This window comes from Phascolarctos cinereus, unplaced genomic scaffold (genome assembly GCF_003287225.1).
Source record: "Phascolarctos cinereus isolate Bilbo 61053 unplaced genomic scaffold, phaCin_HiC Scaffold_5;HRSCAF=322, whole genome shotgun sequence".
NCBI lineage: Eukaryota > Metazoa > Chordata > Mammalia > Diprotodontia > Phascolarctidae > Phascolarctos > Phascolarctos cinereus.
In genome coordinates, this window is record NW_027555958.1 from 247,932,602 (window position 1) to 247,946,193 (window position 13,592).

The following is a 13,592-nucleotide window of genomic DNA, read 5'->3' on the forward strand; positions in this document are numbered from 1 at the left end:
GAAGTTTTGCTTGTCCTCAGGCCCACGAAAGCTTCCTTCCGTATCGCCATTTTCCTGCCCGCTTCGCTTGAGGTACGGCCCGGAAATGGTGGGTGCCGGGGGCTGCGGGCTTTGGGCCTTGGGGTCCTGAGGGAGCCCCGCCCCCTCCCGCCTTGCTGTATCTTTCCGGAGGGAGGAGGAAGCCGGGCTTTCGAAGCCTCCCTTCCGAGCGCACGCGCGAGCACCGGGGCGGCCAGGCGGGTCCGAGCGCCGGAAGTCGGGGCCGGCTGACGTTCGGGAGTCACCATGGCGACCCCGGCCCGGTTGGAGCGCTGGGTGCAGGACGAGCTGCACTCGGTGCTGGGCCTGAGCGAGCGGCACGTAGCGCAGTTCCTCATCGGCACCGCGAAGCGCTGTGGCTCGGCCGACGAGTTCGTGGAGCGACTGCGGGACACGGGCACCTTGGACCTCAGCGGGCCGGCCCGAGACTTTGCTCTGAGGCTCTGGGCCAAGGTGCTTCTGGGAACGCGGAGGGAGCAAGCGAGGGCCGGGGACCGGGGAGGGAAGCCCGGGGAGGCAGGAGGATGGAGGAACTCTGGGTCGGGATGGCATTGCCTCGTCTGTGAAACGCGAGAAGTAGATGGCACCTACGGCCCTCGGTCGTGGCCAGGTGCAGAGTTGGAAATAGTTGTGAACCGCTCCATAGATGCTAGTGGGGCTGCACCCACGGGAGCACCGGGAGAGGCGTGTGCTTATGCAGGTGAAACGTGTTGAAGGGAACGTGAAGGGAAGCCTTCAGGTCTCAGAAGTCAGTGTCGGTTCAGCATCAGGGGGATTGATTCCAGAAACATTTGTTGTCTATCACAAGGGGAAATTACAAAGTTTGTGTGGGCTCCTGTTCTCCAGAAGTTTAGTTGTGGGATGAGACAGCAGTAGATTTACATATAGTAAGTGATATTGTTAAATTGAGAGAGGAGCAAAACAAAACCGTTAAGGACCCAGGAATCAAAAAAAGAAGGGCCTCAACCCCTCATTCTCATTCCTCACCACACTGCACCTCTTCACCCCAACACGCACAGCTGGGGAAGCTGCTGTCTTCATTGGCCGTAGCCTGTAGTGGTAGCTCTGATCATAGGAGTAGATGTAGGAAGCAGTTACAGTCCACGAGCATTTCTTAATAGTGCCTGCTATGTGTCAGGCACTGTGCTAAGCTGTCAGGATTCAAACAGGCAAAAGATAGCCCCTACTCTCAGGGAGCTCACAATTTAATGGGAGAGACAGCTGGTTTGTGGAGATTATAAAGGGAAATAAAATGGATTTGTGGAAACTGAGGAGTTATAGGAGAGGGGTATATGATGAAATATGTGAGGCAAGTGCTCTGGGGTACTAAGATGGACAAATGCAGCTAGCAGCTGATAACCCTTTGTCATCCCTTCCTTTCCAAGGTCCCACGGAAGGCAGTTGTAGAAAGACCAGCCCGGGTGGCAGAGCGTGAGGCTTTGGCTCTGCTAGAGAAGAACCGCTCGTACCAGCTTCTGGAGGAAAGTGAAGAGAGTGGTGGGGAGATCCAGGGCCTAGTGAGAAGTGGGTCCCAAAAAAAGAACAAGAAACGGAAACATCTTAGGAAGAAGACCCAGGAAGAGGAGGAGGAAGAGCAGGACTCCGAGGGGGACAAGAAGAAGACAAAGTGAGTATCTTGGAAACAAAAAGTTCCCTGAGGGGAGCGGAATTTGGGTAGGAGAAGCCAAGAGTTGTCATTCAGAGCATGATTAGACTCTGTTTCTCTCTTACTTTACCTAACCTGGGGCTGGTTTGCAGGGTGAATGAGATCAACAAAGAGCAGAAGCCAGAATCAGAAGATGAGTGGGAACGAACTGAGAGGGAACGGCTTCAGGACCTGGAGGAACGTGATGCTTTTGCTGAACGTGTTCGAAAGCGGGACAAGGAGCGAACACGAAACATTTTGGAGCGGTCAGACAAGAAGGTGCATAATTGTTGGTATATCTTATAATGATTTATGTAGACACTCAAAAGAGAAGTGACAGCCAAGGAAGGCCCCTCTGTAGTTTCATACTCTCCATGCCGTTGTCAGATTTATGATCTCAGAGATGATGATGGTCCTTAAAAATGGAACTGGTTCTTTATAGCCCTGTGTTTGTTGTTATTCTGGCAAGCATAACAGGGTCTCAGAGAGAATGGGGTCTCTTAAGCATCATTTTAGCATCTGTATTCATAGACAGTTCTCTTCCCATAAGATACTGTGACCCCTAATCTATCTTTATGATTCTTATGATTCTATAGAGGTGGGAATGGGAGCCTGTTACCTTAACTGCTTCCTTATTTCTCCTCCTAGGCATATGAGGAGGCCCAGAAGCGCCTTAAGATGGCTGAAGAAGACCAGAAAGCAATGGTGAGTCCTATCCCCAGGAAATAGTGGACCAAGATTAGACACCTGGAAAAGATCCCTTGTGTGGTATAATAGAAAGAGTTTGGAGTCAGAGGACTAGACTTTGGTTAAACTCCATTCTCTACTGTTTCTATCTATGTGACCTTGGGCAAGTCACTTAGCCATTTTGGGCTTCATCTAACTCATTTGTAAAATTAGTTGGTTGAACTAGATGCTCTATATGGACCCTTCTACCTCTGCATTTCGTGTTCCTATCAGTTATCAGGTCTTGAAACGGGTTGCAGTTGGGGTTAGGATTATATGTAGACACTATAGCAAAAGGTACAAAGGGTAGCCCTGGGAAAGACTCCTGGCACAGGAAAGAAGTATGTATGTTCAAGCTTATTGCAAACCTTCCATGGTTGGTTTCTTCAAGGACCAAGTTATACATTGTATTAACAGGGGAGATAAACTTCTTTTGGAGATTGTTTCCTTATGTCATTGATGAATTTGCTATTGAAAGTTAGCTCAGAAGGAAAAGGAGTGGCTGGATAGATGTCAAGGTACACTGACTATGGGGTCCTCTGCCTAGTCATCCAGCTTGAGCAAGCTGATCTTTCTGGTCCTTCTGTTAGACAAAGACTTGTTCTGTTATGTGAATTTGTGTGGTATAATAAACTTTCCCAAGCTTTGATCATCCTTAGTAAGCTAACTAGCAACTCCAGACAAAAAAATGAGAGACCAACCTTCTTTCTCCTTGAAAAAAAGACTTTTTTTTCCCACCCTTGATACAAAGGTTTGAGTGTCTTAATGTAGAGTAGGCATCTGATACATGTTTGTTTAATTTAATTGAACTCAGAGTTTTGAGAGTTTTTGAGGAGTTCAAGCAAGAGAGAGAAGACAAACACTTTTGCCTTACAGGTCTTGAAATTTTTATCAATCTAATACCAACATCTGTGTGAGAAAGGAGTTCTATGAACTATTATTGTCATCCTTGTGTGAAATAAAAAAGGATCCATCCATCAATGTGAAAACTTTTACTTACCTCCATTTTGTTTAAAGATAGCTAATAATAACTCATATGTCACATGTTTGTATGTTTATCCAAACCTGTGTTTCACTAGGGTAGTTAACGCTAGATGAGAAAACTCCTTTTATCAATGCCAATTGGCAACTCTTCTGCAGTTTATGGTCTTACAGAATTGCCTGGGGCTCCAAGAATTAAGTGACTAGCCAGGGTTATATAGCCAATATGTGTCTGGGTGATGGCTGAACAACCTCTGACAATGTCCAGGCATCAGCTTGAGGAGAAGCTAACATTACCACCCACTCACATTTCATTACATTCTCCTCAGAATTTGGGCTTTGCTGTATTCCCCTCTGTGGTTTGGAAAAAGGGAAATCCCGTTTGATATATAGCGATCGAAGGGTATGTCTTGAAAGTAGTATTGAGGGGGCAGCTAGGTGGCGCAGGAGGACCTGAGTTCAAATCCAGCCTCAGACATGTAACACTAGCTGTGTGACCCTGGTTAAGTCACTTAATCCCCATTCCCCCCCCCAAAAAAAAAGAGTAGTTTTGAAAATATGATCATTTAGCCAGCTTCATTGAAAGAGATTGTAGGACAAGGACATTCACTATGTGAAATGCTGACCATTTCAACTGAATCAGAGCCCTTACTTCCTCCCATTACTTGTAGGAAAAAGATACCTTATAGGAGGAAGTATGGCTCAGTTGTAGAATGGAAAGATTTCTTACAGTGCAGAGGAAGGTAATTTTATATATGTATTACGGTGGGAGGGATTATGGCCAAATTGCAAGAAAGATCCTTTTTTTTGCAGGAAACCCCAATTAGACCTAGAAAGGATATTGATAGTAGGAGACATTGGGCCCCCTTTCAGATTTTATACTGAATTGGAAAGGGATTGGAGTGTACCTTATTAATTAAGTTATGATATCAGGAGAGGTTAAGAGTGTGTGTGTGTGGGGGGGTATTACAGCTGAGCAGAGAGATCAAGATAACTTCTTCCTAATACAGGTACCTGAGCTCCGAAAGAAATCTAGGAGAGAGTACCTTGCAAAGCGGGAACGTGAGAAGCTGGAGGATCTGGAGGCAGAGCTGGCAGATGAGGAATTTCTCTTTGGAGATGTGGAGCTGAGCCATACTGAACGGCAGGAACTCATATATAAGAAGAGAGTACGGGATCTGGCCCGGGAGTACCGGGCAGCTGGAGAGCAGGAGAAGCTGGAGGCAACAACTCGATATCACATGCCAGAAGAGACTCGTGGACAGGTGAGGGACAAGGGAAGGGGTTGGTCACCCTGGGCCTCAGGAAAAGAAGGAAAGCTTGCATAGCGACTATTTAAAGGTAGAAATTTTGGTCAGGGACCAAATATCTGTATAACTTATTCCCTTTTTCTTGCTGACCTAATTGAAGTTTAGGGTTTAATGGGGGTGGGTAAGGAGAACAGAGTGGTGATTTCAAGGAGAGGTTGTGATAAGTATGGATGCTTAGATTTTTTTTTTATTAAACATTTTATTGACAACTTTAGTTTTTTACAACTCCCACCCCCCATAGAAACCTCCCCTGTAACAAAGAAAAATGAATAAGCAAAACTGATACAATGACTTGGTCTAATAATCTATTCATCCTGCAATTACCTGCTTGTAGTGTGTTGTCCCTCAAGCAAGAGCAGTGTCTCTCCCCCCCTTCCCCAAGTAGTATGATTCCTTATCTGTCCTCTGGGACTGTAGTTAGTTCTTATATTAAATCTGAATGCAGGTGGCTTTTAGTGTATGTATGTGTGTGATGTTTTTTGTGTTTTTTTTTTAATGACGCTTACACTTCTAATATGCATGTATGTCCGCTATCTCTGTCTTTCTCATCCCTTAGCCAACCCGTGGGGTAGAGCTGGTAGAAGAAGAGTCAGGAGCCCCTGGAGAGGAGCAGAGGCGCTGGGAGGAGGCCCGTTTAGGGGCAGCTTCGCTTCGATTTGGAGCCAAGGATGCTGCCCCTTCGGAGCCCAAGTATCAGCTGGTGCTAGAAGAAGAGGAGACCATTGAATTTGTCCGAGCCACCCGGCTACAGGGTGATGAGGTCAGAAGAGGTTGTAAGGGTGGAATCTGGAAGGAGTGGTGAAATGGGGCCTAGAGCTCTCATCTCCATCTTTCCTTAGGAACCATCAGCTCCACCTCCTTCATCTGGGGACCAACAGAAGGAGTCAATTCGGGCTGTCCGACATAGCCTTCCTGTTTTTCCATTCCGAAATGACCTCATTGATGCCATTGCCAACCATCAGGTCCTCATCATTGAGGGTGAAACAGGGTCAGGGAAGACTACACAGATTCCCCAGTACCTCTTTGAAGAGGTAAGACATTACTTACTCCCACCACTTTCTTGTATGTCATTCTGAGCCCTCTATGGAAGACACTTCCCTTTGTGTTCCCCCCTTCCCTCCCAAGGCAGCCTCTTGCCTTACTAAGTATTATTGAAGAACTAGGGGCACTGCCTTTTTTCTCTTCTTTCTTCATTATCCTTTGTTCCCTTTTCCTTTCTCCTTTGTTCTTTCCTCTCTGCTTCTGTTCTGTATTTCTCATAGTTGCTGCCTCCTTCCTTAGAACCATTTGAGTGTTAGAGAGTGGGGCTGACCGTGGCCATGTTCTTCAGAGAACCCTAGGCCCAACTTGCCTAGGTTATCTATATCTTGAACCTTGAATTCCTTTGGGGGGATACAGCAGTGGGAGGAAGCCTGGACATTTTCCACTTCCCCCAACTTCCTATTTCTCCTAATATTTATTTCAGGGTTACACACAGAAGGGAATGAAGATTGCCTGCACCCAGCCTCGGAGAGTGGCAGCCATGAGTGTGGCAGCTAGAGTGGCCCGGGAGATGGGGGTGAAGCTGGGAAATGAGGTGAGCTCCATTGTGACAAGAGAAGAATAAGGAAGTAGTAGAGAGTTGGGGGAAGGGTCTGCTTCTCTGGCCTCCTCTTTCCTCAGGAACCCATGCATCATAGCTTCTCTTTTCTCCAGCTTCTTCTTGTTCTCAGATATCCAGAAAGTTTCCCAATCTCACTTTCTCACCTGCTGCCCCCAGGTTGGCTATAGTATCCGTTTTGAGGACTGTACTTCAGAACGGACTGTTCTCAGATACATGACAGATGGGATGCTTCTTCGAGAGTTCCTTTCTGAGCCTGACCTTGGAAGTTACAGGTATTGAATTTCTATCTCCTATTTAACAAAAGCTCTCTTTTTAGAGTCACACACAGTGTTTTTCCCTCCTTGCCAACCCAGTCTTTAGTGTTTCAGTATCTCCTCAGTCTGTTCCAGGATGTCCTAGAACTGGCCTTTCTCTCCACAGTATCTCTAATTTCCATGTCTAAAGATATTATGTAGATAAGACTAGAGGTTGTATGTAGTACTACAGAAGTCCTCTCCCTCCCTTCCCCCAAATCTCATCTTTTCTAAAGACCAGAGAATTATAGAGTTAGACATTTTGAAAGTGTTCCACAGAGAGAATCAGCAATACCAGAGAGCACCCTGCTAGTTGCTTTCAGGATAAGCTGGACAAATGTGCCAGTTCTGATGCATGAGGGAGGACAAATGAAGAGATGAGGCAAAATGGGCTGGGTTGTTTGCCTTGTAAACCAAGAAAGTAGAATTGGAAGCAAAGAGACTGTGCCATTGGTCAGGAGTACATACTAATGAGTCTTTAAATTTGGTATTAAACCCTACCCATTACAGAATGCTCTTAGATTTCTGATTGTTAGTTTGACAATAGCCTTTGTTGTCATTAAACCTAGGATAAGGCCAGCCCAACTTTGCTAGCATATCCTGATGAAGCTGTTTTTCTCCTTCAGGAACGGAGTGGGGCCTAGAAGGGAATTAAAAAGAGCCTAATACCTAGCCCACAGAGATCATAGCATTATTCCTCCTACATCCCTTACCACACCCACTTCTAGGTAGGTGCACATGTCCCTGATTTGTTGGCATTGGAAACTTGGCCTGGCTAGCCTGTGTTTACTTAACTGTTAGGGTCCATGATTGAGCCTTTCCAGCAAATAGAGGAATTGTAACCAATAGAGGCAAAGAGTTAAAATTTCTTAAACCTTTAACTCTATCATCTGATAATTAAGATTTTTGCCACAGATTTGGAGTTGGGGAGTCATATACCAGTAAGTTGGAGGAGGAGATGGTAAAAGGTAGGGTGTATTTGCAAGGAGTCCTGTTGTTAAGTCGTTTTTCAGTGTCTGACTTATAATGATCCCATTTGAGGTTTTCTTGGCAGAGATACTAGAGTGATTTGTTATTTCCTTCTCTAATTAATTTTACAGATGAGAAACTGAGGCAAACACTTAAGTGCTCAGAGTCACACAGCTGGTAAAGTGTCTATGACTGGATTTGAACTCATTGAGTCTTGCTCATTCTAAGCGCAGTTCTATCCACTGCACCATCTAGCTAGCTGCCCTAAGAAGTCCTGTAGGGCTAGACAGAATGCATCTTAATCAGGCACTCGAGTGACCACTTGATAGCTAGCATTTATATAATATCTACTGTGTAACAAGCACTGTGCTAATAAGCACTTTAGAGTTATCTCATTTGATTCTCATAACATACCTGAGAGGTAGGTGCTATTATTATCTCCCCATTTTATAAACGAGGAAACTAAGGCAGAGGTTAAATGACAAGGTCACATAGCTGGCAAGTGTCTAAGGTTGGACATAAACTCTTCATAACTCCAGGCTTGGTGCTCTATTACCTTCCACCTAGCTGAGCAGCTTATTGTTTATCAATTCAATGGATCATAATAGATTTGGCCACTTGTTTAAAGGGTGTTTTCTAGTCACCATTTCCAGGCTTTACTCATTTTGCATGGCTGAGTGTGGTGTGAAGGCACATGAGGAACTGGAGTTAGGATCAGTTTCTGTCAATGGGTAACAGCTTTGAAAATCTATCAGTTGGGTTCACAAAGAACCACACCTGCAGGATAGATGCTTTGTGGGTATTTGTCAATTCTGCCTTCTTCCAGAGGAATGAAAGGCTACTGTTTTGATAAGGCTAAAGAGGGATTATTTAAGGCTGTTGTATTACAAGAAGGGGGGCTGAGTTTGGAACAGTAGAAAGGGCACTGATTTGGAATCTAAGAACTTGGATTAAAATCCTGGTTCTGCTCTCTGTCTTTGTGACCTTGGTCAAATCACTTAACTTAGCCTCAGATTCCTCATCTGTAAAATAAGGGGGTTGGACTTATAGGTAATTAAGTGCCCTTCAAGTCTTAAGTACTATAATACTGTAATGGCTATCTTTTTAAGCAGTAGATAGGTAACTCCATAATTTTAATATTTAATGATCAAGTATTTCAGATAGAATATTTTAAAAAATGTTTTCTTGATTCTTTTTTTTTAAAACACCACTGTCACTTGCCATTAGTATTCCCCACTCTACCATGTCCTGCACAAGAACCTTCCTTTGTAACAAAGGAAAATAACTAAGCAAAACAAACCAAAATGTGGACTCTATCTGTCAGCATATAGCAACATTCTATATGAAAAGCCCACCATCTGTCTATCAAGAAGTATGAGGAATATGTTCCATCATTGATCTACTAGAATCAAGATTGGTTATTATATTAATCTGAGTTTTTAATGTACTTTATTATTGTTTTTCTTTACATTACTGTAATCACTGTATAGTCTTGTAGTTCTGCTTTCTTTATTTTATCAGTTTATACAAATCTCAAATTTCTCTGTGTTCCTCAGTCATTATTTCTTTCTGTAAAATATTATGCCACTATATTAACATATCACAGTTGGTCATTCCCCAGTCAGTGGACAAAGATACCTCATAAAATATTGTTAATAATGTGTAGAAATGGGACTTCTACCTTTGCTTCTTACCTCTTTGGGTTATGTGCCCAGTAATGATACTGTATGAACAGCTTAGTGAGAAGGTTCTAGACTAAGTCCTGGTTCTGACAGCACATTTACAAGCTTTTAATGCGAGTAATTTAACCTCAGCCTCAGTTTCCTTACCTTTAAAATAAAGAGAATACTTAGACTGCCTAACTCCAATGTTAGTCAATGTTCTTGTCGTTAAGTATCATATCCCTTGAATCAATTCATCATGTAAAGGTTCCTTAAGCCCTTTCTGAAAACAGTCTCCTTCCTAACTCAAGGTATCATGTTGAATCTGCAGCTTCTGGATCCTTTGATTTATGGCCAGTTTCCTCCGCTGATTAAAACCCTTGAGGAAGCCTTTGTTTCTTTGGCAAGGAACTAGCTTCTAAAGGATACAGTGATTTCTACTGGGTGGCCAAGCTGAAAGAAAGATGAAAAAATCAAATCCATACTGTTGATATGAAATCCTTAGATCATTCTATATAACAATAATAATAATAATTCACCTTTATACCTTAATAGCTACTCACCCATATGTAATACTTAAAGATTTAGCAATCACTTTGCCCACAATGCTTAAAACAATACTTTGGTGTAAGCAGTGTTAAGTGTTCTTGTTTTACAGGTGAAAAAACTCAGGCTCGGTTTAGGTGACTTAACCCAGGGCCCCAAAGGTATTAAATGTCAAAGCCAGGGCTTAAATTGGGATCTTTCAAGACTACCACTAGTAATGGCTACAGAGTCCCATCTCATTTCTTGAGATAAACTGAATGTTGGGAAGATATAGATCCTCTAGAAGGCTCCTGGGTGGTCTGGATCTGTGCCTTTAGCCAGATGCTATTTTCGAAGGTCAGAGTTTCTTGCTTGCTTGCTGGTAAACTTTACTTGGGGAGGAGCAAGATAGTGTTGGATTTAAGGTCAGAGGGACTTAGGTTTGAGTCCTGCCTATGATACTTACTGGTTTTGTGACCAGGAACAAATATTTTAACTTCAGCCTCATTTTTCTCATCGCTGAGATGGAGATGGTAATACTTATACCAACAACTGTCTCACAAAGTTATGAAGGAAAAAAATCTTGGAAGTGCTATGAAAGCTTATTATTATTCAGAGTCACACTGACTAAGGGTTAGAAGGCCTTGGACCAGTTGTCTAGGTCATAGGAATTAAGCACACCAGAAAAACCAAGGAACCAACTGCACAAATCTAGGAGGTGAAGTAGAGAACCAAGAAGTCTTTGAAGGTAGCCACAAGGTCAGAGGGTTCATGGTAGAGAAATTCCTGGAGCCCAGAATAGTGGCAGCCAGGCTACCACTGCTGCTGCTGATAGCATGATGAATTAGACCTGTAGTGGCCAGAGGGGTCACCTCATCCTTCCCCTTCATTTTATAGATGAGAAAACCAAGGCCTGACATTTATCTAAGGTCACGTAGGAAGTGAGCAAGAAAGTCAGGCTTGGAATGACTCTAAATCCAGTGCCCTTTCTCCTTGGCCAGCTACCTCTTATAACAGAATGGATTTCAGTAAGATCTTCACACAGATGATTGATTCATCCAGCCTTCTTTGAAATAGTGGAGTTGGCAGATTGCTGCATCCACTAGTCCTCTCCAGCCACTGTGGTTCTTTGCATATAGTCCTTAGCCCTTACTCTGCACAGTACTTGTTTCCAAAGAGCCTCTAGTTTTTAAGTTTCTTCAGCCCTTGGAACATTTGAACAACCATTAGAATTTAAGAGGAGTTGGGGGAAGCAGTATGTAGTAGAAAGCATTCAGTGCTTGGAAGTCAGAGAGGCTGGGTCCAAATTTAGGTTTTGCTATTTGCTGCCTTTGTGTCTTTGGCAAAGTCAGGTAACTTCTCTAGATCTTAGTTTATTCATCTGTTAAATGATGAATTGTACTAGGTGACCTCTGAGGCCCTTTTAACTCTCAATGCTAAATAGTTTCTGACTAGGCTTCCCTCACTGTCAACTCTGGGCACAGGAAAACCCCTAAAGTATGATAATTCCCTTACATCATGTCTGGAGAGTTATAGAGCACTTTCTTAGGATGTACTTCCAAGGGCCTTCTGCTCCCAGTCCTTTTTTCTTCCTGCCAAGGCCTGCCTGGGGATCCTCTCTGCATACACCCTAATACTACCTGACCTCATGAGGGTTATGTTTAATTTGTTGGTAGTTCTTTTCAGCAAACATTTATCAAGCAGCTACTCTGCACAGGATCTTTTCCCCTGGTTCCAACCATTTCCCCAACTGCTTCCCTTGGGGATCCAGACTCCCAGCCCTTTGCTCGTTGCTTCAAGCTTCTTGCTCTTTAATGTGTCCGCAGTACCCGGTCTCTAGCTTGTTATCCCTTCTTCTTACTGCAGTGTGGTGATGGTGGATGAAGCTCACGAACGTACTCTACACACAGACATACTGTTTGGGTTGATCAAGGATGTTGCTCGATTCCGCCCCGAACTCAAGGTTCTGGTGGCTTCTGCCACACTGGATACTGCTCGATTCTCAGCCTTCTTTGATGATGCCCCTGTTTTCCGGATCCCTGGCCGAAGGTTTCCCGTTGACATCTTCTATACCAAGGTGCTTCCTGGGGAGGGAAAGTCTGGAGGGGAGTGGAGTAGAAGGGTTGAAGGGGCAAGATTGGGGACAGAATCTGTGAAGACCCTGATTTTTTATTTTTACCCCTTGACGTTCTTGTGATCCCCAGGCTCCAGAGGCAGATTACTTAGAAGCCTGTGTGGTGTCTGTGCTGCAGATCCATGTCACTCAGCCCCCTGGGGACATCCTGGTATTTCTGACTGGACAGGTGAGCCATGGCAGGAGAGGGAATAAGGCTCTTGTGCCCTGGTGAAAAGAAGGGCACAAGGGTGAGATGGCTTTCTTTGGCCTCCAGGGACACTGCTTCCCCCTCACACATTCCTCACACTCCTGCTTTTCCCTTTATCCTGTGTACCATAGGAAGAAATTGAAGCAGCTTGTGAGATGCTACAAGATCGCTGCCGTCGCTTGGGCTCCAAGATCCGGGAGCTACTGGTGCTGCCCATTTATGCGAACCTGCCTTCTGACATGCAAGCTCGAATCTTCCAGCCAACACCCCCTGGGGCACGCAAGGTTAGCCTGAGGGATGTCCTTCCTTCCTCTCTTCTAGGAAGTTTACAAATCATAAGTCATAGAAATCATAGGATTTAAAGCTGGAAGGTACCTCTTGTGTTACTGTAGAGGAGGCCTAGAGCTGTGATTTGAACCCAGATTCTCTGGTTAGAAATTCAGTGTTCTTTCCATATACTGTCACACTGTTTTTTCACTCAGCAGTTTTAGGAAGTGCCTACCCTGGGATTTTGTTCTGAAAATGTGTGTGTCAAATTTTCTCTGAATTCATGCTGTAAATCACTGATACCAAATTCAAATAGAAACAGGGACCCACTAATCCATATATGAGGATCTCTGTGGACTGCCTATTGACTTACTTTTAATATTTAATGCTGTGTCTTATTGTGCTTTTATTTATTTTGTTAAATATTTCCCATTTACATTTTAATCTGGTTCTCCTTGGGAGCCATTGGTCATGTTTGATACCTTTGCTGTAAATTGCTATGAGATGACCTAAACAACTGTGTTCTACCCATCATGTAATTGGAGAGTAGTATTACATGTTAACCGAATTCAACCATTCCACATTTCTATGAGAAGAAAACACTGTATTTCAACTTGTAAATCCTGGAAGACATCTCTTCCTATTGCAGTAGGATGACTACCCACCATTACCCCCACCCCCCACCCCACCCACCCATCAGTGAGCACAGGAACCTGCAGTCACTGGTAGTGGTGCCTTGGCCTAGGGCAGGGACAAAATGATTATGGAAAGGATAAGAATGGAGAGAAGCTTTAAGATAAGAAGCAGAATAAGGTAAGTGTCTATTTCAAAAGGAAAGCAGACCAGTAATCAGGGCACTTCATCATAGAAGGAAGAGAGGGGCTTTAAAGTGAAGAGGAGTTGGTGTTGGAGAAAGGTGGTGATGGGACTTTATGGTGAGAACATGGATTCAGGACTGGAATAGAGAGAGGGGACAAGGGAAAGAGATCTTTCTCTATGGCTTGGTTCAGATTAGGTCTCAGAACCCAATGAAGGAGTAATTTGTATGTAAGGGGTTTACTTAGTCTAGGAGTATATATGTATAAACTAGGCATTGTGGGAAATCTGAGGAAATAGATGACACAGCACCTGCCTCAAAAAAGCTTATAGCTTAGCATGCACACACAAAAGGATTATCAACAAAATATCAGATTTTAAATAAGTACCACTTCAGTGTCCCAGTCAACTTCTACAGAAGGTCAGAGAGGAG

At 43.9% G+C, this 13,592-nt stretch overlaps 2 protein-coding genes across 2 annotated transcripts in view; one reads left to right on the forward strand and one right to left on the reverse strand.

Annotated features, from left to right (window-relative positions):
* Positions 1–13,592, forward strand: part of DHX16 (DEAH-box helicase 16) — a 17,118-nt gene continuing 3,526 nt past the window's right edge. The window contains exons 1-12 of the mRNA XM_020974229.2: positions 1–492; positions 1,425–1,666; positions 1,798–1,963; positions 2,333–2,389; positions 4,402–4,656; positions 5,258–5,461; positions 5,541–5,732; positions 6,167–6,277; positions 6,461–6,576; positions 11,619–11,829; positions 11,957–12,055; positions 12,208–12,360. Of these exons, the coding sequence (XP_020829888.1) occupies positions 286–492; positions 1,425–1,666; positions 1,798–1,963; positions 2,333–2,389; positions 4,402–4,656; positions 5,258–5,461; positions 5,541–5,732; positions 6,167–6,277; positions 6,461–6,576; positions 11,619–11,829; positions 11,957–12,055; positions 12,208–12,360 (2,013 nt within the window). The 5' untranslated portion in view covers positions 1–285. The remainder of the gene's footprint in view (positions 493–1,424; positions 1,667–1,797; positions 1,964–2,332; positions 2,390–4,401; positions 4,657–5,257; positions 5,462–5,540; positions 5,733–6,166; positions 6,278–6,460; positions 6,577–11,618; positions 11,830–11,956; positions 12,056–12,207; positions 12,361–13,592) is intronic.
* CUNH6orf136 (chromosome unknown C6orf136 homolog) overlaps positions 8,999–13,592 on the reverse strand; it is a 20,163-nt gene continuing 15,569 nt past the window's right edge. The window contains exon 6 of the mRNA XM_078155505.1: positions 8,999–12,093. Coding sequence (XP_078011631.1) covers positions 12,016–12,093 — 78 coding nt within the window. The 3' untranslated portion in view covers positions 8,999–12,015. The remainder of the gene's footprint in view (positions 12,094–13,592) is intronic.